Genomic DNA, 22,024 nt, shown 5'->3' on the forward strand with positions numbered 1-22,024 from the left:
TTGGTCTTGTTGCTTTGCCTGTCGCGTTGTCGTTTTAATTCTCTTTTTCGCTTCCCTGGCAAGTAATCTCCCTCTGGTGTAAGAGGGCGAAATGCGGAGGTATGTCCCTCTTTGGCTAATGTATTTTAAAGATGGAGGCACTAAATGGCTGCTGTCATTCGAGCGAGTCCCTCATATGTATTCTGAATGATTCTGAATATCAGATTCTACGCTTACGAGAATACTTTGATTAGTTGGTGGAAGTAATTACACGTGAATGAGTACATATTTGTGAAAGAAAAAAGGGTTTTTTGCTAAGAATCAACTCAAAAAATGACACAATGTAGGTTTAAGGTTTCCTTTTAAAGTATTAATGTCCGTTGTACAAGGTGAATTGTACAGAAATATAATCCATGTTTTGCTGAGATAGTGCAGGTAATGAGAGACGGGGAAAGGTCACATCCCAGTGGTTTCTCTTTAGCGTACTAATCTCCTAACAATCTAATTACCAACACCTGGGTTTCCTTAACAAACCAGCCAGTAAGCGATGTGTTTCACAAAACCTTCCTGAACTCCCTTTCTACATCAGTCATGTCCTGAGTATTGTTCTTCTCTTTCTATGGAATAAATTCGATCAGTAAGCTTCAAATGCCATTTGATTCTGCCGTTTTCTGCAGTCCCACAAGATAGGATGGCCCATATTCGTACAACTCCACATGCTGCACATGTTTTATATGATTGCTTTACAGTCTGTGAAAGATGATGCTATTATTGCCAGTCTCTGTTTTACAGTAGGTGAGGATATACCTCAAATGAATTTTTAAAGTAATTATAAATTCAGTTAAGGCACAACTTGTGAGTAATGTATTTATTCAAAGCATAGAATATGAAGTAAAGTGATTTTTTTCCCCCCATTTTAGCTTGTTCTTAAAGTGTACGCGCACGCACACTTAAACACACTTTCAAGGCCCTAAAAGATAGATCTTTGCCTATTTCGTTTTATTCTTTGGTAAACATGTTTTAATCAACACCTGGCATTCTTATACTTAAATGCAATGGACCTTTTTCACAGCAGACATTTTGACTTGTCATAGTAGGAAAAGCACAGCTAAAATCGATAACCTTAATAATGGCTCAATTCCATCAAGTGTCCCAGTAAGCTATTTCAGTGAGTCAGCATGCACAATACCAGGGCCTCTCCTAAGTGGAATGCAGCCATCATTAATGGTTTTGAATACACCTTTGCTTTTCCTACTATGACGTGTCATTCACACTTTTTTGAGTATTGATCAGTGTAGAATATATTGAGTAATTAAAACATGAGTTTGTTGGGTTGGAGGGATACTGTATTTATGAGTGATTTGAGCCAACAATGTGCTTTAACATCAGTTGTCCAGCAGATGGCGAGGTAGAGGCCATGCTATAGTTGCCATTATGTTGATACAGTAATCTTGACAATGTAGTATTGGGATCAAAATGCAGGGGGGCCTACAAATTATTGTTAATGTTTTGAAAGTGATGTCTTAACATATTATTAGCAAATATAAATCAGCCTATTTGTAAAAAACAAAAAAAACAAAAAAAAACAACAACATTGATGATAGGCTTACTTGCCTATAAGGTAGTCACTAAGGTTGCCACCCACAGATACAGTTAATACTAAGGATTCACTGTGCCACATGTATGTATGACATGTATGTTTAACATTAAAACATGATTTATAAAATCATGCCAACAATTATTATTTTAATAGCTTAGTATTCTATGCACTCAAAATGTATGTATAAAGGCTTTAGGCTGCCCTACACGTTAGTGTAGGTCTAGTTTAATATGCAACTTAATTTTATACAACATAGGGGGTTCCTGCTCTGTCTCTCTTTCAGTTAAGGGGTCCTTGGCTTAAAAAACGTTCAAGACGCCTGGCTTACATCATGTACCAACTAGTGAGCTGGGAGTGTCGTATTTTTACCACTAGAGGGAAGCATGTCTGTGGTGTAGGTCGTCTATGAAGTGAAATGCTGACTCACTGTCAGAGAGACCTGCAGCAAAAACAACATACGAGGTATCTTCACACTGCTACTGTGTACTATTTGCATTTTGAATCAGAAATAAGAGTAGAAAACAGCACATCATTAAAACAGAACTTTATTAAGAACATGGCCTAAATGAAAGGAAAGTATTTACAATCGGCATCAATGCAAATAGGACAGATCTGAAAACATGCGCTTCTATTTGCAGATCTCTCCTGCCATGTGTTGAATCATTGATAATTAGAGTAAAATAAAGGTTCATGCTTACTTGCGAGGCCCAACAGAAGTTGGTGTGGACCTCCTTATTATCCCCTCAGTGTGATGCTGACAGTTTATGCTGAGAGGCCCTCTGCTTCACAGTGAAATGGGCCAAGCTCAAGGTTAACCAGGAGAAAAGCTGAATGAGGAACATTTCTCGGAGAAGAAAGAGGCTATTTTAAGGCTGGTCTGCATTCTCTCTCTCTTTCTCAGTGTGTCCTGATGTGTGTGTGTCTGTGCAAAAAACAAGTTTTTTTCTACAGATTATTTTAATAAATCCTACGCATTCACGGCACAAGACTGACCACATTCATACATCATCTAAATCCTGAATGGCAATTGAGAGGGGAAAAGCAGCTCCGGATTGACATTTAAAGAGATCTAATCTTGTTTTGCTTATAAATCCTGTGCAAGTGTGCAATCTTCACTGTCACAGTTTGTTACAATCAAGCTGCCTGATTCAGGTTTTGTTTTTCCAAAACACAAACATTCAAACACAGTGAAATGCTGAAGCTTCTAGGTTTGTTTTTGTATTTAAATACATATGAATGTATATAGCATAGGCTGTTGTGCAAGAATATTTATCCTGGAACAAATACGGTTTGTGTGGTATTCATGTTTTAGAATAGGAGCTACTTGCTAAATGCCAGAAAGTACGTCAATGCATTGCAATTCCTCTCACAGAAAATAACCTTCCTAAGCAAGTGCACTAAAACATACATTCAGTTGCCAGTTTATTAGGTACACCTAGCTATAACTGATGCAGTCTACTACAACAGTCCTGCAACAAATCACGAAGGTTACAATGTTCCGTGCTTGTCAAAACTGTTTTAGAGATTCAACTTTATGATCTTTATGGAGGGTGTAGTTGTGGTGCTGTTGAACTGTATTGCAAAAATAGGTGTTTCTGTTATTAAGCCTTCCCTCATTGATATAAATGTGGTGGACACAAAAATAGAAGCACCTGTATAATGCAGCACATTCAGCAGCACCACAAACTACATCCTCCAAAATGCTCATGAAGTTGAATAAACAATTTAAGCAAAATTTGAACATTAATTTATTTCATGGCTGTTGAATAGAATAAGACTGCATTACACTGAGTGTGTTTATTGACTGAAAACAGTAGTTAGGTGTTACCATAGACTACCTTAAAAGAGTGATGTATTATGGGTTGTTTGTAGCCTTACTTTTGCAAGGCTGCTACTACTAAATTGTGAATTACCTTTCCACATACCTGTGTACATGTTTGTTTCCCAAGTCAATTTACCTGTTTTGACGATTGAAATAAATCCCAAAGTGGTAACGTTAACAGTCCTTCAGAGAGTCCGTCAAGCAGAAAGAAATGGTGTCACGCAGAAATCATGCGAGAAGATGGAGATACCAAAAAACAACATGCTGAAGCAGTCAAAGAAAACATTTCTAACACATGAACTTGGCATGTTGTGGCCTAGCTATATAGTCTGTGGCAGAGAGAAGGTAAGGATACCTGACTGATGGATAACTCTTTACTCTTCTACATGAGAAAAGACTTCAAGAATGATAATTCATTCATGAATTTAAATTCAATAGCAGGATAAATGTGCTAGCTTATATCGTCTTAGCTAACGTTGACGTTAGCTTGTTAGCATACTTTGTGACCTCAGCGCACTCTGTGATTTGGTCTGATAAGGTTAGCGTTCAGCAAGCAAACATAGTAGGGATAACTCAAAAGTTTTGTACCTGTTATTTTGGAGCAGGTTACATCTATTATGGTAGTTGTTATGGCTTACGTGCAGTTTAGTGTCACAAATTATTTTCCAAAAACTGAGTGCTCCAAATGATGAGGGTATTATTTGAGACAGGTTAAGGTTAGGGTTAAGGTTAGGGGTAGGGTTAGGGTAGCACAGGTGGTTTAGCAGGTTCGTAATTAATTAAGGACATTGTATGGGGAATTTGGGACACTAAGCTGCACGTAGGACATTGTATGGGGAATTTGTGACACAAACTGCACGTATACCATCACATTTTATAGGCTACTTCAACTGTCAGTCAGGAATGATAACATGTTTATTCGGGCCGACATTAACGTTTAAATCCAATGTTTTCAAAGTGTGTCGGGCTGCTATGCGCTGCTAGCTATGGGCACCATACCCAGGGGCGCCGCCAGGAATTTTGGGCCCCATGACAAAAAATCAAATTGGGCCCCCTCTGCGCAGCTGTTGTCACCAAATCTCTAGGACCTAACTGTCCCATCAAAAGCTTTACACAACTCTAATTAAAGGCTTGCAACTGTCTTGCTTCTTGTAGTTCAATACAGTTAATATTGTCTGTATCTTATATGCAGGCTCAGGTAAGCTACTCACTGTTTCCAACTGTCCAGCATCCAGTACAGACAGCAGGTTTTTTTATTTTATTTTATTTCATAATGATCATTATGTGAGAAAATAATTGTTATTAATGTGTTTGAATTTCTGTCATTAATACATATTTCATTTTCTTTTTTGTAATGGTAAAAAGAGCAAGAGAGTCAGAGAAATGCCCACAGACTCCCTGCAATGATGCTAACTGGCATGTCATTGAACACAATGTTATTCACCTTCTTCACTGGGACAGGGAGGGGCACATTTAGGGGGAGACTGGGGTGCTGCTGACTCATCTGTTGTTAAGTCTGCTAAAAGGGGCAGGGACAATGATTTAATATGAATATCTTGCTAAACGTTTCCCTGCACTGATTAAATGGTGATTAAATGTAGGCTAACACTAGTCTGTAGCTAGCTAGCTTATATTTCACTATGGACATTAAGCCAACAGGTTAATACCACTCACAGACTATAGGCTACCCACCTTTCTTGGAGAAAAACTGGGTTACAGTTTGACACCCTTTCCTTCGTCTTTGCTCTCTCTCTTTCCTTTTTTGAAAACCTGATTTTGATTTAACGTTACTTGGTAACACTGTAGTTCTGGCGCATCTACTGACTGCAACTAAACACCGTCACTGAGCGCTCTAAGGCAGGACCAAACCATTTCATGCAGATACAGGGAGGTGGTCAGTCATGGATGTTTACTTTTTGGTTAATGGGGATATTTAACTTTTACTGCCAAAAACAAGTAAAAACAAAGAGATCATTCATTTTATTATTATATTTAAAATATATATACTGAATGATGATGGTTTAATAATTTTATATTAGTTTTTACCTATTTTTGGGGCCCCTGTCAGTCATGGGCCCTTGGAATTGTCCTAACTTTTCCCCCTGACCATCCCATAGAAATAAAATTGATTTAAACATTGGTTTCACCCATTGACTGTAAATATTAACAGTCTATGGTTTCACCACCCAGTGTTTCACCCATAGACTGTATTCATTTATTTTATTTTATTAACTAATTTACAGTCTATGGTTTCACCAAGGGAAAATATTTCAAAATAAAGTTTTGACCTACCCCTACTACTGGTTTACTCAGCTGAAATGTTTGTAAAACGTGGTAAGCCAAACTGAATCCAATCTGCAGCTTCATGACAATTCTACAGTTTTGAACACACTCATTCACCCAAGAGCTTTTAATTTGAAAGCTCCACTGGAAATTTGTAGCCTATATATTTATATTATTTTATATATTTATTATTTTATATATTTTATTTATTATTTATTTATTATTTATATTTATATATAGTCTGGGCGGTTTGACACGACAAGTTATCACCTGTCTTCACCTCCTTCCCCTCCCTCCCCTCTTATCCCCCCCAACCAGACTCTTCCCCTCGCTCACACCGGTAGTTGTCATGGCGATGGAGTCAGCCTCGGCGTCAGCTCCAGGGGTTGTTGCCATGGAGATCCCGGTGCGAGGTGCGCTCCCGGTGGTTGAAGAAGACGAGGGCTACAGCGCGCCGCCGGGGTCCGAGGAGCGACTACGGTACCGCCGAGGAGGTGGAAGACGTAGGCGCGGGGTGCCGTTCAACCGGGGCGGCTACTACATGCTGATAGTGATCGGGGAGATCGGCACAGAGCACCAGCTGGACACCGCCAGAGCGCAGATAGAGCGGGGTGAGTGATGGACGAATCACCGGCTTGTATCTGTGGTTGTTATCTGTTTGGCAGCTGTGATTCAATGTGCAACTTTGCGATGGAAAGTCATGGAAAGAGGAGAGAAATGGTTTGACGCAATGGACAGGATAGTACCATGGATGTATTTGCTGCAGCATTGCACCATGGGACACCACGCATTTTCCCTTACCCCACCGTGAACTGCAGACTCAAGTTTTAGATGCAGCAGAGGTCTCTTTACTTTAATACAGCAGTAGCAAGCAGCCTTCTCGGTTTTAACCTTAAACTGTAATTGTATCAGTGTATGATATATAAATCAAGCAGATATTAACAGACCTGGCCAATCAGCATGGCTGGATAGGTTAAGTAAAATAAGTAAGACATTTATTTTCACCCTGCACAATAATGTGCTTGTCTGTCTTGCAGCAGTCATCTAAAATGCAGTTTGGTTTGACCAGGATGTTACATATGTGTGTGTGTTTTTGCTTACATGCGTCTTTACATGGGTTTATTCCTGGATTGTGGTGTTATGTACCCTCAAACCTTTAAACAAGCAAGATATGCAGGCTGTGCTCAGCGGCAAGAACACAACACCTTCAGATATTATAAAGGAAAACGCGTAGCTTTCTCTTTCCTGCTGGTTTCTTATTTTGTGTCACTCAGGCATTACTCAGCAATATTTCAGTGAGTTCAACCCCTTCTTCTTGCAGCATGCTACATTTATCAGTGTGGGCTGTCTAAAGTTTAGGGATGTTGAGCAGTTGTGAAAGATGTTACGGACTCAGGAGTATGCCATTCAGCAATTTTCCGCTGTGCCGTTGCCCACTCTAAGCTGTTCTCAGTCCAGATGATCAATCACGCTTTAAAATGCCAGTCTGGTGCCATAGCAACCCCATCCATCCCCTCTGACCATGTCTTACCGTCGTTATGGACTTTACTGCTCTGCTGCTCTGTGGCAAACTCCGTGTCCCCCACCCTTCCCCATTACACCATTGATTCTTTCGCCCAGGTTAGTGTTTTAAGTGTGACTCAGTGTGAATGACCTGCCATTGAATCTCATTACATGTGAGTCACAGCGTCCTTTTGTAGACCTGCAACAAGTCACCCACGCTGCAGTGTTGTCGTCAAACAAGACCGAGGTTAAATATCTATGTATTTAGGCAGATTTCATTTGATTTTCTTTAAATCTGACTCAACAATGTTTTTGCATGCTTGACAAATTACTTTATTGGTAATAAACTTAGCACAAAAAGTGAGGAAATTTGTGTTTGGTAGATTATTTCTCTGTGGTAACAATGCTTTTTGGCAATAAATCTTATACCGTTGGAAAGCCTGTTTAGTTCCCTTTCAAATGGTGCCCCATTTGTAAAGAAAATGCATTTGTGGGATGAGCAGCAGTGCTGAGTATGTGGGTTGTGCCCATGAAAAATTTTCCAAATCTTCTCTGCCAATGCAAAACAGCTTATTCTGCCATTGACTCGTTTGGTGATTGGTGGATTTGATGATTGAAGTTTGAAGAAACAAGACATATTGGCAATTGAACAATTTATTCATTTCACAAACAGGAGCCTCAGTAGCGTGTTGAAGAACCATACACAGCCACAACAGCCTGGCACCGCCTCCTCATGCTGGTCACCAGCCTGGTCACACACTGCTGTGGGATGGCATCCCATTCTTCAACCAGCATTTGTCGCAAGTCAGCCAACGTGGTTGTGTTGGTCACTCTGGCACGAACAGCACGCCCAAGCTGATCCCACAATGTTCAATGGGGTTGAGGTCAGGACTGCTGGTTGAAGAATGGGATTCATTTTAATTGTTGTCTATTCATTTTCTTTTTAATTTAATAAACTAATCAATTAAATGACTTATCATTTCAGCATCAAGTCTGAAAGTCTTTTGAAAATTGAGTATAACCTCTACAGCTTGAAAGATATGTTACTTTACTTATATAACATTGCTCTGCAGATATAATGATTTTTGTGTAAATGAAGACAATAGATGGTGAAATATATATTTCACCATCTATTGTCTTCATTTACACTGAATTTGAGACCCAGTTCTTGCACCACGTGTGTGTCCACTACAGTTTGTTTTCTTTGAGTGTCCCTGCACCAAATACCTTGTACACTTAATTGGGAAAATGACTGTTCCTGAGATAGAGGCTAATCTAACATCCCTAACACGTCCTGAGCTTGTGATTCAGCATTTTCCACAGAGGTGCAGGGGAAGACTTTCTGGCTAACACCTTTTAGTTTTAGCAGATCTGAAACCTGGAGGCAGTGAAATAGAAAATTTGTGTGACTGTGGTTCTGACACTGAGCTTAGTAGGGCTGCAACTAACGATTATTTTTATAGTCAATTAATCTGTTGATTATTTTCTCGATTATTCGATTAGTTGTTTGGTCTATAAAATGTCAGAAAATGGTGAAAAATGTGGATCAGTGTTTCCCAAAAGCCCAAGATGATGTCCTCAAATGTCTTGTTTTGTCCACAACTCAGATATTCAGTTTACTGTCACAGAGGAGAGAAGAAACTAGAAATTATTCACATTTAAGAAGCTGGAATCAAAGATTTTTTACTTTTGTCTTAAAAAATTACTCAAACCGACTAATCAATTATCAAAATAGTTGGCGATTAATTTAAGAGTTGACAACTAATCGATTAATCAATTCATCTTTGCAGCTCTAGAGCTTAGTGCTCTTTCCCTCTCACCTCAGACAGCACGAAGACACCATGTCCCAGCCCTGAATTCAGATTTTGTGTTTCACTGTCACTTTGCCCTCCGTACAGGCTAGTGTAGGCGTTCTGCAGCATTAAGCAGCCATAATCCTTTGGCTATATTTTACACACTGCGCAGTTAAAGGGATAGTTCAGATTTCTTGAAGTGGGTTTGTATGATGTAATTATCCACAGTCAGTGTATTACCTACAGTAGATGGCGGTCGGCACACGCCCCCAGTTCAGAGAAGCATGCTGGACTGCTGTGGACGTGGCCATCCGAACTATGAAACTGTGAATCTGACTATACCCTTCAAAACACCAAAGTCACACAATAACCCAAACAAACTAACCGTTCGAGGCAGCCGTAGACCAGCAACTCCCGTGTTCTGCGAGGGAAAATTACTATTTTTGTCAAAGGAGGGGAGAGATCATAGATGGATATAACAGCTTCAGTTCCATTGGATAGGACTGTCTGATAGCAAGGTAAAGCGGTGCAAATATTCTAAATATCAGTGGTGGAATTCAGATCCTTTACTTGAGTAAAAGTACTATTACTACACTGTAAAAACACTCTGTTACAATCATTAAAATGTTACTTAAGTAAAAGTATATAAGTATCATCAGGAAAATGTAAAAGTAAAGTAAAAGTACTCCTCACATTTTAGAAACTGGAAATGATCAAAACAGTTCTATGTTTGAACGGCTAATCATTTCAGCTGGACTTGTAGGCCGTTATATTGTTGGGTAGTTTAATTTATAATAAAACATTGTATTTTATAAACTACATGTGTTTTGTGTGCAACATCTAATTTGTAAAGTAACTAGTAACTAAAGCTGTCAGATTAATGTAGTGAAGTGAAAAAAGTACAATATTTCTCTCTGAAATGTAGCGACGTAGAAGTAGAATGTGAGATGAAAAGAAAAGAATCAAGTAAAGTACAAGTACCTCAAATTTGTACTTAAGTACAGTACTTAAGTAAATTAGTACTTCGTTTTACTCCACCACTGCTAAATATAGCATACACTGACATTGTTTTGTTTTTAAGTGGGCCTTTTTTAGGTGGCTAAAATATGTTTTGCTGCTGCCCCTGTCCACAGCAGTACATTGCTCAGCTTCTGTGTTGGTACTCCTGCCTGCTTCTTCAAATTGAGGGCGTGTCGACTGCCTTCTACTGTAGGTAATACACTGACTATAGATAAGTACCTCCTACAACCCCACTTCAAAAAATTCCAACTATCTGTCATGACACGGGGAATTTGAGGACCCAAAAGCAGAGAGCAGACGAGTTAACGTTTGATCTTAAGGATTTACTCACAAAAAACAAAGGTACACACCAACACAGAGAGGCCCGAGTGCAGAGGGCAAAAAACGGTCTTTGGTGTTTTTTTGCCCCCAACGTCTCCTCTCAGGCAGCGCGGCAATGGTTATGTTTAGGGTTAAGGTTAGGGTTAGCTGCCTGGAAGGCACCGTTGGAGGCAAAAAACACCATCGAGCGCAAAAAACTTCTTCCAGAATCTTGAGAAAAACAAGAACAGGGAATCCAACAAACAAAAGAAGTCCGAAAACCAGGAAATAGAGACACAAGGAAATCCAGGAGGTACAGAACTTGACTTGGCTGACACACGGAGACCATACACCAACAAACAAAAATGATCTGACACAAGACAGAGGGAACGCAGAAACTAAATACACAGGGTAAATGAGAAAAGGGAGAAAAACAGACTATCAAAATAAAACAGGAAACAGAAATATACACAACAAAATATGCACAACTACAACACTATCCCTTTAATGACTCATTTAGTAACTGATGGGGTATTAAGGGGTGACATATTTGTATAAATACCTATTTTTTTTTTTTTTACATTTGACATCTCTCCCATCCACATACCTTTGCTGTATCAGACGCACAACCCTTGTGGATGTTTGTATTGTAACTTACATAAATCAAACTGATCAACTACTCTTTTAACGAGGAAACTATAAACATATTACAGCCACCTTTTAGGACTACAGCAGAAAAGTGTTTAGTACTAAAAAGATTTTTGGTGGAGTATGAGGTGCTTTAATGCTCAGGATGATTTAGCTTTACTGGCCATACTCTTGTTGAGGTCTTATTCGGGCTAAATTAATCTTTACTGAGTCTGTATGTTGCCACAGGCAAACCAAATAACTGTAAATATTTCAGTGCTCCTCCAACGAGTAGTTTAGTTGAATTCAAAGCGTCTCATTCATTGATAAAGCATGTTACTTATCCAGGTATGTTTTTGAGTGCAGCATCATCCTTGCTTCATCCTGGTGTGCCAAGCTGTAATTGGCTCAGTACTGCCCCCTGAAGCTGGATAGCTGAAGCTGTACTTGGTGATAACTGCAGTCAGAGTGGCTGTTTTTCCCCTGTTGGTCACAGGGTGCAGCAATGAACCCATTCAACTCTCAAAAATTAAACTTGTACAGTTTGTTTTGGTTTTACAAGTAAAAAGGCTTCAAGGATGATACCTAAGTTGTTGATTTGGCAAATGATCATCTAGTCAAATTCCTCCCCCCATAATAAAGAGCAGCGTACAGCTGCTCGGGAAGCATCGGTGACTCTCCAATGCAGTGGAGTCCCAAGCTGGGCACCATCATACATATTGATGTGCAGGTCTGGATCACTCTGTGACTTTGAGCAGATACTGACAACTTTAAGTAAAAGGACAAAAGAGGCTTTCACTCCACATTAACTTATAAACTTGTATCGGTCTAACCAGGTCTCTCATCATAGAAGAGTGAGCTGAACTGCCTTATTTTAACTGGTGCTGCCACTAATTGTTTTCGTTATAAATGCCATTATTTATTGAATTAATATTTTTTTGTATTCAATGTCAGAAAATAGAGAAAATGTCCATCACAATTTCTCAAGACCTAAATTGTTTATTGTGTGCAACTACCTATCCGAGACCCAAAGACTTACAATAATATAAAGGAAAAAAAATCAGTAAAACCTCACATTTGAGGAGCTGGAACCAGCAAATGCTCGGCCTTCCTGCTTGAAAAATGACTAAAACGATTATTGATTATCTATATAGCTGCCAATTAATTTCCTGTTGATGGACTATTTGATTGACTAATCATTTCAGCACTAAACAGTTGTCATCTTTATGTACATCGACACAAAGCTGGTCACTTAGTAATAAGTTAAGTAGATTGAAACTCTCCGTGCAGTATACACAGCCACTGACGGCTCTCCTCTTGGCTATAAACAGGCAGTTACGTCTGAGCCTAGTTATGTTTGACACCAATGTCATCCTCCAAGAGGAGCGGATTCAGATGCACAAATATAAAGGCCTCATTTATTCCCATCCCTTTCCCTGTCTTCTGTGGACACTAACAATCTTTTTATTGTGAGGATTGGCATTAAAAGGCATCAACATCAGACTAGGAGGTTGTAATTTTTATGCGTCTGGTAGTGCAAAGAAAGACGTTTGCCAATGAATTTTAACGAAAAGGTAATAACAGTGACACAGCATTTCTGGGAACAGACTGCAGTCGGCAGCGAGGGAACATTTTCTCCTCAGTTAAAGGCAAAACAAGGTCTTCAAAGTCTTCTTTTGTGAAAGAGGAGATTTAAGCAGGGGTATGGATTTGAAAAATTTGAATAATCTAATTTCTAGCTCTCGCTGAAGGAATCCACAGGTGGATAAGATGAGAGAGGTGTGTGTGTTGGTTTCTATCCTGCTGGATGAGATCTGACACAAGTTATCTCTGAAGTTTGACTCACTGCGTCTCAGAAGGATCTGATAAAGCTGCTGCTGTGTGTGTGTGTGTGTGTGTGTGTGTGTGTGTGTGTATGTGTGTGTGTGTGTGTGTGTGTGTGTGTGTGTGTGTGTGTGTGTGTGCGTGCGTGCGTGTGTGCGTGTGCATGTGCGTGTGCATGTGTGTGTGATGCTGATCAGTTCATTACTGAGTCATTTCTACTGATCCAGTGAACTCCAATTAGTTTAAGTGCTGATATTTATGTGGGGGCTTTTACCTTTATTACTTCATAAGGTATTAAAATAAACGTTTAAAGGTATTCATAAACGTGTTATAATGATGATACGACAAAAGACTGATTAACAATTCAAAATGACACAACAGTAATTCTATTCAGTTCTATTCGATACCTCATAATATTGATATTGTATCATCAGCTAAAATATGTCACCTCCCTCCGTTTTGTAATAAGGCATCAAACCTGCAGTTACATATATTAGTAAGTCATTAAGACATTATTATTAGCCAGATGAAGTCTGAAGTCTTCTACTAGTAAGCATAGAAACCGTCAATAGAAGGAGTGTATCCATGATTTCTGAATAAAATCACAAAGTAAGGTGACAGAGGATATACATCAACCAATTCTATCTTTTACTTAAAGTGTGTATTGATCTTGCATTCACCAGGTGGAGGCACCCATGACTCCAAACAAAAGTACAACAAATGTTGCAGTTTTATTACATTTTCTTTTCATTTAATGATGATTTAATTATGAAAAATCCAGACACATAATTGAAGATATTCGTCGTCAGTTGTTGCAAAATGTGTTTAATACTTTGATACAATCTCTCATTTTTGTCCACTTTCTGTTAACAGTGACTAAGCAAAATAGAATTTCTTTCACCAAATGAGAAAAGGCAAAGCATACAGTAACTATACTATAAAATAAATTCTAATTGTAAAAGTGTACAAGTGAAAAATGTTTAGTAAATATGTCCCTTAGTAAAATTATGGTTTTAGACTGGGCCTGCGGTAGTACAGGAGGATTGTTGTATGACAAAGTAGTGAGTAGTGATACAGTATGATATTAGTGTCACTTGAGGTTAGTAATACTGTTGTGGCATCAGTCTCAGAACATTTTGAACTCTACAACGCTTCCTGCTCAGGGACCTTCCCTGCAGCTTAAACAGAGTCAGGGAGGCAAGATGCTTCCGCAACATCTGGTAAAAGGTTATGCATGTTTGTGCCTCAGGTTCATCAGATACTAGTCCAAAGGTTTTTTTCCTTTAATTTCACTAATCTCCGTCCTTCCCTGATTCATGTTGTTGTCCTCAAGCAATCTTTCTCTTTCCTCCTTCCTGACAGGAATTCGATCTTGGGACGTGGACCTCAAGTGCTGCAACCTTGATCAGCAGCTGCAGCTGTTTATAACTCGTCACTCTGCCCACTTCTCCTCCGAGGTCAAAGGTCAGTGTGATATGGGGCTCTGGGGAATGGACCGATGATGACTACAATTAGGAGCGCTTATTCTGAGAAACACATTCAATACATTATAGAGTCTTTATGGAGCAGATTTTGGATGAAACAAACACTAAGAAAGCTTTATTCAGCAAGAAATGAATGTAAATATACAGCTGTCTTATTAGCTGAATTAGAAGGTAGAGGCTGCAACACATTAGTGTTCTGTTCTCTTACCTGAGATGTTGTAGATCAATGTATATGCTTCTCCTGCTGCAAGAAGGGATGAATTGCAAATGATCAACAACTGACGAAGCTGCTCTTACTTTACAGGAGATCCTTTTTTGTCCCTTTTAGTATTTTTTGGCTGCCATTTGGACAAAAAAATTCCTAATGCAAAGAGATGAAGCCCTGAAAACTTTTACATACGGTTACATACAGTATAGGTACTTTTAACCTGAAGATATGGTAGATATACTGATTTTATATCAATACTGGTGTATCAATATATAGCGATATTGTGACATGAGACCAGATATTATCTGTATTAACTGTCCTATATGCTGATCTACAGTTTAGTGATTTTATTTATACTATTATGCGTATACTGTCTCTACCTACCTGAATATTCACTTCATTCATTTGTTTATTTTGACATTGGCAGTGCATTGATAATAATAACTGCTCTTTCTAAAAATAAATTTGGTGATAAAAAACAGGCTCATTGCAGATTGGGCTTATTAAAAAAGGTTATAAAACAAATCCTGACTTGAGATTAAAATACTAATGGAACAAACAAAATATTTGGTACAAATTAAATATTTCTTAAAATTGTATAATAAATAAAGTTATGGCTAGAATCAGAATGATCTATTAAGCATATGTGACTAGTTCGTTGCTTTTTTAAATTGCATTAAAATACACAAATATAGATATAGAAAAAACAAGAACATTAACAAATTATTTTTTGATTAAAACATGCTAGCCGTTTTCTTTTTATTGTAGGATGATTGACAGCAGTGAGTTGCATTTAGTTCAGACATTTAATCCATCTGCATTGCATTAAAGCTGAACTGTGGGTATAATCACCAGGGTGACTGTTCAGTGTGTGTGTGTGTGTGTGTGTGTGTGTGTGTGTGTGTGTGTACCTGCCTCTTTTGTCTATGTGATGCAATGATTTAGGGCTCAGAGCCCAGGTTGAAAGTACAAAAGATGCTGAATAGGGAATTATTTCAATCTTCTAGGTAAGGGCCTGATGGGATCTAACACACGTACACGCACACACACACACACACACACACACACACACACACACACACACACACACACACACAAAATCACATATACACAAATACGAGGAAACGGACAACCCCAGGAGAGAATATTAGTGCACTATTGGCAATTGCTAAGTAGCAGCAGGAGTCAGCAGAAAATGACACAGCATTTTTCAACACAGTTGTTAAAACAGAGCAAATACCTTGGGAAGAAACAGAGGAATTCATGTAAAACAATAAACATTAGTATCCGTTGTCAATCTGTCAACCAGTCTGTCCTTCTGGGTTACTTTTCTAAAGAGACATGGCTCCACTCCTGTGAACCAAAGTGAGTCACCTCCATTCGTGCTTACTGATACAACTGCTGATGAAACATCCAGATATTTTAGTGATTCATTCCCTCAGGTCTGTTACACATGAGAACAACAACATTTCATCTTTGAACCCAGGATGATGCGAATATATCTTTTTTATTTCCTTCAATTTTTTTTTTTTACCTCAGGGGACAATAACATGTTTTGATAGATAATATGTTTTTATGTTAAACATATCTTGGTTGACTGGATTCATATTGCTTTGAGAAACTGTATTGATTTCTTAATGGCATATTGGATTTCTAAGGCACTGTCCTGTAATGTAAAATAGCATGGTGGCGTAGTGGTCAGGCAGGACGTCCTGTAAGTGTCTTTGTTTCATTGTCCGATGACCTTAAGCATCCTCCCTGCGGACGTGATGCCGAATCCCTGCAGGTCTGGCTGAAGCTGGTGTTTCTGTGGAGGTTGGTTGTCAAAGCTAGTGTTGCCTTTGGAGATAAACAAGCAATATTTCACAAAAACTAGCATGTATTGAGTCTTGTCACTGCCCTTTACAGTGTAGACTTAGTCACTAGTATCACATCTTTTTCACTAGATGTTTACTGCTGCATTCAGAGTGACATCTGTGTTTCTGGATTTTCTGTTGACAATGTTGTGGATATTGAACTTTCAGCAATAATGGTGTTTGTTGTTAATGCAGCAACATCATCATCATATCTCATTTTTCATTTATTCCTAGAGCTGGGCGGTATGGCCAAAATCTTCTATCCCGAAATAGATTGATAATGATTTATATCATGACATAGCATTTTCTCTGGTAATTCAATAAATAAATAGTCTATATGAAATAACCACATGGTAAACAGTGTCAAGGGAAATTGTAAAGAAAAAAATAATTATTTTCCAGCTATATACTGTGTTTTTTGTGATTATAGTGCGATGTTAAAACAAATCCGCAATTCTTCAAATGATTTTCCCTCAAAATGTTTCACAACAGATTTTCTGAGAAAATTGAGTTAGTATGTGCTTGTTATTATCAATTTAGACGACGTAATTGTATATCTCGATATATGATTTCATCATGATACGATTCCATTGAAAGACGATAAATTATCATATTAAATTATCGCCCAGCCCAATTTGTTACACAATTATTTTAGTCACTTTTTACGTGGAGAACTAAGTGCAACACTATGATGGTTTTCCAGGAGACACAGTGCATTGTTATCCCCAATTTAAACGATATTGCACCCCCAATATTGCGCCTTCAAGTATGGCGGTTTGAAGCAACTATAAACACTTTTGATTTCCGAGCTCAATAGTGTTTTAAGACCCCACCGTCGACTTCAAGGCAGAGCTGCGACCGTTGACTTCAAGGCACCTAACCCTTACCCTTGCCTAACCCTAGTGCCTTCCATGCAGCGCTGCCTGGAAGACGACGTTGGGGGCTTAAAACACCAAACACTGATTTCCGACGTGGTCAGACAACATGTCGTACTGATTCAGTTCAGATTCAGTACTGTAAGTAGAGAAGAGCCACAAAGTCAGCAAACTGACCAAGTAATGTGAGATGCGCAGCCATTTCTATCTAAAGTGTGCTTAATATTTGCCACCAAAAGCTACTGGTCACACTAGACCAAGAAAAGCTGTAGTGGCAAAACCTCTGCATAAAATCTGAATTTAAAAAGTTATGTAAAAATGTCCTTAGAGGGTTAATTAAACGTTTTATTTAAAACATAAAACATGTGTCATTCTCCACACTTACGGTAACACGTTGTACTGGAGCACCATTAGTATTCAACATGCACACATACAGTACATGATGTTGAAAAGTAACAGTGTGCTTTCCCAAACTGATAAGGGAAATCATTGAAAATGCCTCATCCCTTTTCAAGACTGACGTGGCTGAGGCCAGAGGACCAAGGATGGAGGCTGGGAGTATTGATTACACCCCCACTTTTTTTTCAGTACAGCACACAAGACAGATCAATAGCACTTCAATGGAGAGCAATCCGATGGATGCAGTGCATAAATAGATAAGGGGATCACATTGCTTTGGGTTAGCGGAAAAAATTCCATTGTGGGAAAATGGTGGCAACAGTCCTCCTTCTCCACTCGGCTGATTTTGGACATGAGGTTATAAGGTGAGGGAGGGCTGATCGGTTCACTGATAAAGTCAGGGAAGGTCCGGCTCAATAGTGTATTGATTATTCTTTCTCAACTAGCTGAGGTGCTCTTTGGCAAAGTTTCAGTGCTGGAATGATACCGGGCTCATGTTGTATGATGGAAATAACAGATAGATAGATTTGCTAAACCTTTTCTGACCAAATGAATATTTTCAGTATTGTGGGTAACTCGTTATGACTGACATCTCAAATTCAGCTTTACAGATTTACAAACATTTAATTTACCCTTGAAGAACGTTCAGATGTAAAATTCTAAAATATATCCACTTTGGAGGAGAACATAACCATTTATTTTCACAAGTATCTCAGTCACAGAGAGATTAAATCTGCATTATTTGTCTGGTTATTTTTCATATACCCAACCAAGGCCTTCAGCTGCCTACTACTGTTTTTTGCTTGACAAATTACTTTCAGTTTTGTGTTGCCGTCAGTGTCATTTTTTGTTGGATTTCTCATTTTGCAGCAAAACTCTTTGATAACTCTTTCACAGCTTGACCTTGATATTTTTCGATGCACATAACTATTTTCAACTCAAGAATGTACTGTTTTCTCCAAGGGGCAGTTGTTGGTTATTTGAAGGGGAAGCTACGGTTCATGGAGGTGGTTATGGATGTGGTTATGGATGTGTGGTTTTTAAATTTATAATTTTAGTCCAGGGCTCTGTCCTTGGGTTATTGTTTAAAATGAGATTTGCAGTCACACCGTGTCAATGCTAACTATCATCACTTGCAAACTAACAACAGCAGTTTAGTCTCAGCTTGTCAGGGCATTATTAAATGGGCAGAATACAACATTTCTAAGTTATTGTTATAATTCAAAATTACACAAGGGGCTGTTCAAACCTAGCTAGAATAGTTTAATTATATCTTCAAATTTCACAGTACACTGGTTTTTAATAACATGTTATCATGTCAGGTCCCTCTGCACTTGCACAGAATAAGAAATAGGTTTTCTTTTCATGTTGTAGTGGCAAAGCACAAGTTCACATCACAACAGTACTGTAATACTGATACACTTAAAGTCATCTATGGGATTTACTGGTTTTGACCAAACATTACAAAAATAGATTAGATAACCACTGGATCCAAAATACTACAGTTGTTTGTCCACAGCTTTGTTTGAATGCCAAATAAATCCATTTACCTACTGTAGTGTTTTTATTATTATTTATTTGATAGGATGTAGTTGACCTTAAAACAAACTTACTTACTAACATCCTTTGTAACATTTGTTTAAATGTAGATTGAATACAGACGACAATATTTGGCCATAGTAAAACACCTGAAAATAAAGAAGATAGAGTCAAGGAAACCTCTTTATACTATAGATTGTCTTCATTGATCTAAGATCTGAAATTCTCCTTCAGGGTTTTCATGCTGATAATTATCTATTGAATGTGTTCCTTCAGTAGGAGAGTGATAACACTGCAAATCAAAATGTCAATATGAGGCTATATTTGATGATATGAATGTTGATTTAAAGAGTAAAAACGTAATGTATAATATGCTTCAAGTTTAAGTATGTTATATCTGTTTTTATAGTTACAGGAGGGTTCACTTCACTTTTACATGAACATTCCTCCATAACAAATATTACAAAGCGGCCCCTAGTGTTGAAATTATGTAATGCAGTGATGACTTTATATTTCTGGACAATGACTGTCTCACTTGCAAAGAAACGCATATACAGCTGAATAATCTACCGATACTTAAGAGCCCTACACACACACACACACACACACACACACACACACACACACAGGCTGCCTACACAAATACCCGGCGAGGACCTGTGGAGATAGGCCATGGATTAGTGTCAGCGATTTACTCTGATTAACCCTCCCACACTGAAATCACAAAGGTGTGCGTGTCCATTTGCAGTGTATGTGTGTGTGTAGCTATGACTGAAAATTAGGTGTGTGCATGCTGTGTTTTGTGGAGTTTGTGTGAGTGCTGATTTCTGAGTATCAGAGTACTCACTTGGTTTCTTTAAGTCATTGGAAATATCTTCTCCCTGCTGTGGTCCTTACACCAATGGTTGCCAGACATTTCCAGGAAGAGCTTCTTTCTTGGGAAATTTACCTTTTGTCTGGTTTAGTTTTAAAAATGTGCTATATTGCTTACTGCAAAATGAGTTTTAGATAAAACCTTCAGAGGCATGGAAGGTGAAGGAAGTGCATGACGTGAAAAAAAAGTCACTTCCACGTTCTTTAAAGAATAGGGACAGGAAGCAGTAATATAGTTTAGAGAATCTTATAGATCCAAGACAAAACTGACAGAAGGGCAGAACTCAGAGAAAAAGTCGCAATTACAAATCCTCCTGCTACTTCAGAACCACGGACAGCTTTCTGGATTTATCAATACACAGTTAGGCAACAGATATTTCAGTGCCACGGTCGGGGCCATAGATAACTTGCACAAACCTCAGTCGGATAAAGGATGAATGAGTCAGGCAGACTGGACTAAAACCTTTAACTACACAACCCCTCTGCTCCTGCTCCCTCTCTGCTACTAGGAGATGGAGAAAGGGGATAGCAGGTTAACAAGGGGCATGCATTTTGCGAACAAGGGGGATGGCATCCCCCCTCAAATTGCACACTGGTCAGCAGCATGTAAGCATTACAGAAGCATCCATTTGTCTGACCCTAGGTACTTTTTTCAGTGCCTTCTTTTTGGGTATTTCACTCCTGAGCTTCCCTTAATGATTGGTGTATCTTTTCATTATTTATTCATTTATTCCATTTCCCATAAAGCTTTATTGTATACTCTAATAGTGAAACTGCATGTTTTTGAACAATCAGTGTAGTTCACAAGTTCAAAACATATTAAAGGTAGATTTGTCTTATTTAAATGGCAGCCTACGGGAATTATACTTAACATCCATTTAAAGCCTTAAAAAAAAGAGTGGGTCTCATAATGATGCATGACACACTAGTATAATACACTCAGTTGCCAGTTTGTGAGGTACACCTAGCTTAAACTGATGGCAATTGAGATGTGATGATTTGACATGGTCATTTTGGAGGATGTAGTTTGTGATGCTGTTGAATTGTGTTGCGTTATACTGAGAGGTGTTTCATCATTTATACGCAAGGATACTAACAGAAGCATATCTGTTTTGACAGACAACTGATGACTAAAACGCTTCAGAAACACTTTTTAGAAAACGGGGTTGGTAAGGACTGCACATTTAGATTAGCACTAACAATATACAGTGTATAGTGGTTGCACATGCCACTACTAGCCTGTCAGTGCAGGTACTTCTCTAAGATGTTTATGAAACGTATTGAACAAAGCACTGAGAATGCTAATTAGGACTACAGCGGCAGTTGGTTTATGGGAAACAGGCTTTAACATCCCAGAGGTCCAGAGATCCTTTGAAGTGAGATGTGAAACATCACGTGTTTCTTTTCTCTCTTTTATTCTCTCTCTGGCTCTCTCTCTGTCTCTCTCTCTCTCTCTCTCTCTCTCTCATTGAGGGAGATGTGGGTGGAGAGAAAGTAAAGTAAGTAAAAGAATCAGTGGGAATAAACTTGATGTAATCATTACGTGTGGATCCTCCTTCACACACACACACACACACACACACACACACACACACACACACACACATACACACACACAGGTTGAACTCAGTAAGATGGCTTAGTCAGGCAGGGAGCTCATGAAAGACTATAGACAACCAGTCCTTAATAAGAGGCTTCCAGGACGATCTATAATTCTGCTGCTCATTCATAAGAGCAGTCGTACCCCTAAGATTAGACTTTCTTCTGTAACTTTTATGTGTGAATCTGTGACCTCTGGAAACATAAACTGCACAGGCTCACAATAGAGGGGAATTACTTTTCAAGAAAAGTAATTCTAGGTTGCAGCTCTACCTTCCATAATAAAAAAAAAATCCTTCATTGAATGGACTGTTGGTTGTGTATGTAGGAACTATTCCCATTTTCTTTTCTTCATGAGTTTCCCTCAGCCTGACCCGTGTGTTCATAATTTATGGAAACGCACACACACTCGCACACACAGGGGAGTGTTATCTCCATGG

General features: G+C 38.7%; 1 protein-coding gene across 5 annotated transcripts in view; it reads left to right on the forward strand.

The window, feature by feature from the left end:
* Positions 1-6,018: 6,018 nt before the first annotated feature.
* map1ab (microtubule-associated protein 1Ab) overlaps positions 6,019-22,024 on the forward strand; it is a 76,954-nt gene continuing 60,948 nt past the window's right edge. For all 5 annotated transcript variants that reach the window (XM_036003331.1, XM_036003334.1, XM_036003332.1 and 2 more), the window contains exons 1-2: positions 6,019-6,295; positions 14,114-14,215. In XM_036003331.1, the coding sequence (XP_035859224.1) occupies positions 6,034-6,295; positions 14,114-14,215 (364 nt within the window). In that variant the 5' untranslated portion in view covers positions 6,019-6,033. The remainder of the gene's footprint in view (positions 6,296-14,113; positions 14,216-22,024) is intronic.

This window comes from Sander lucioperca, chromosome 7, assembly GCF_008315115.2.
Source record: "Sander lucioperca isolate FBNREF2018 chromosome 7, SLUC_FBN_1.2, whole genome shotgun sequence".
Taxonomy (NCBI): Eukaryota; Metazoa; Chordata; class Actinopteri; order Perciformes; family Percidae; genus Sander; species Sander lucioperca.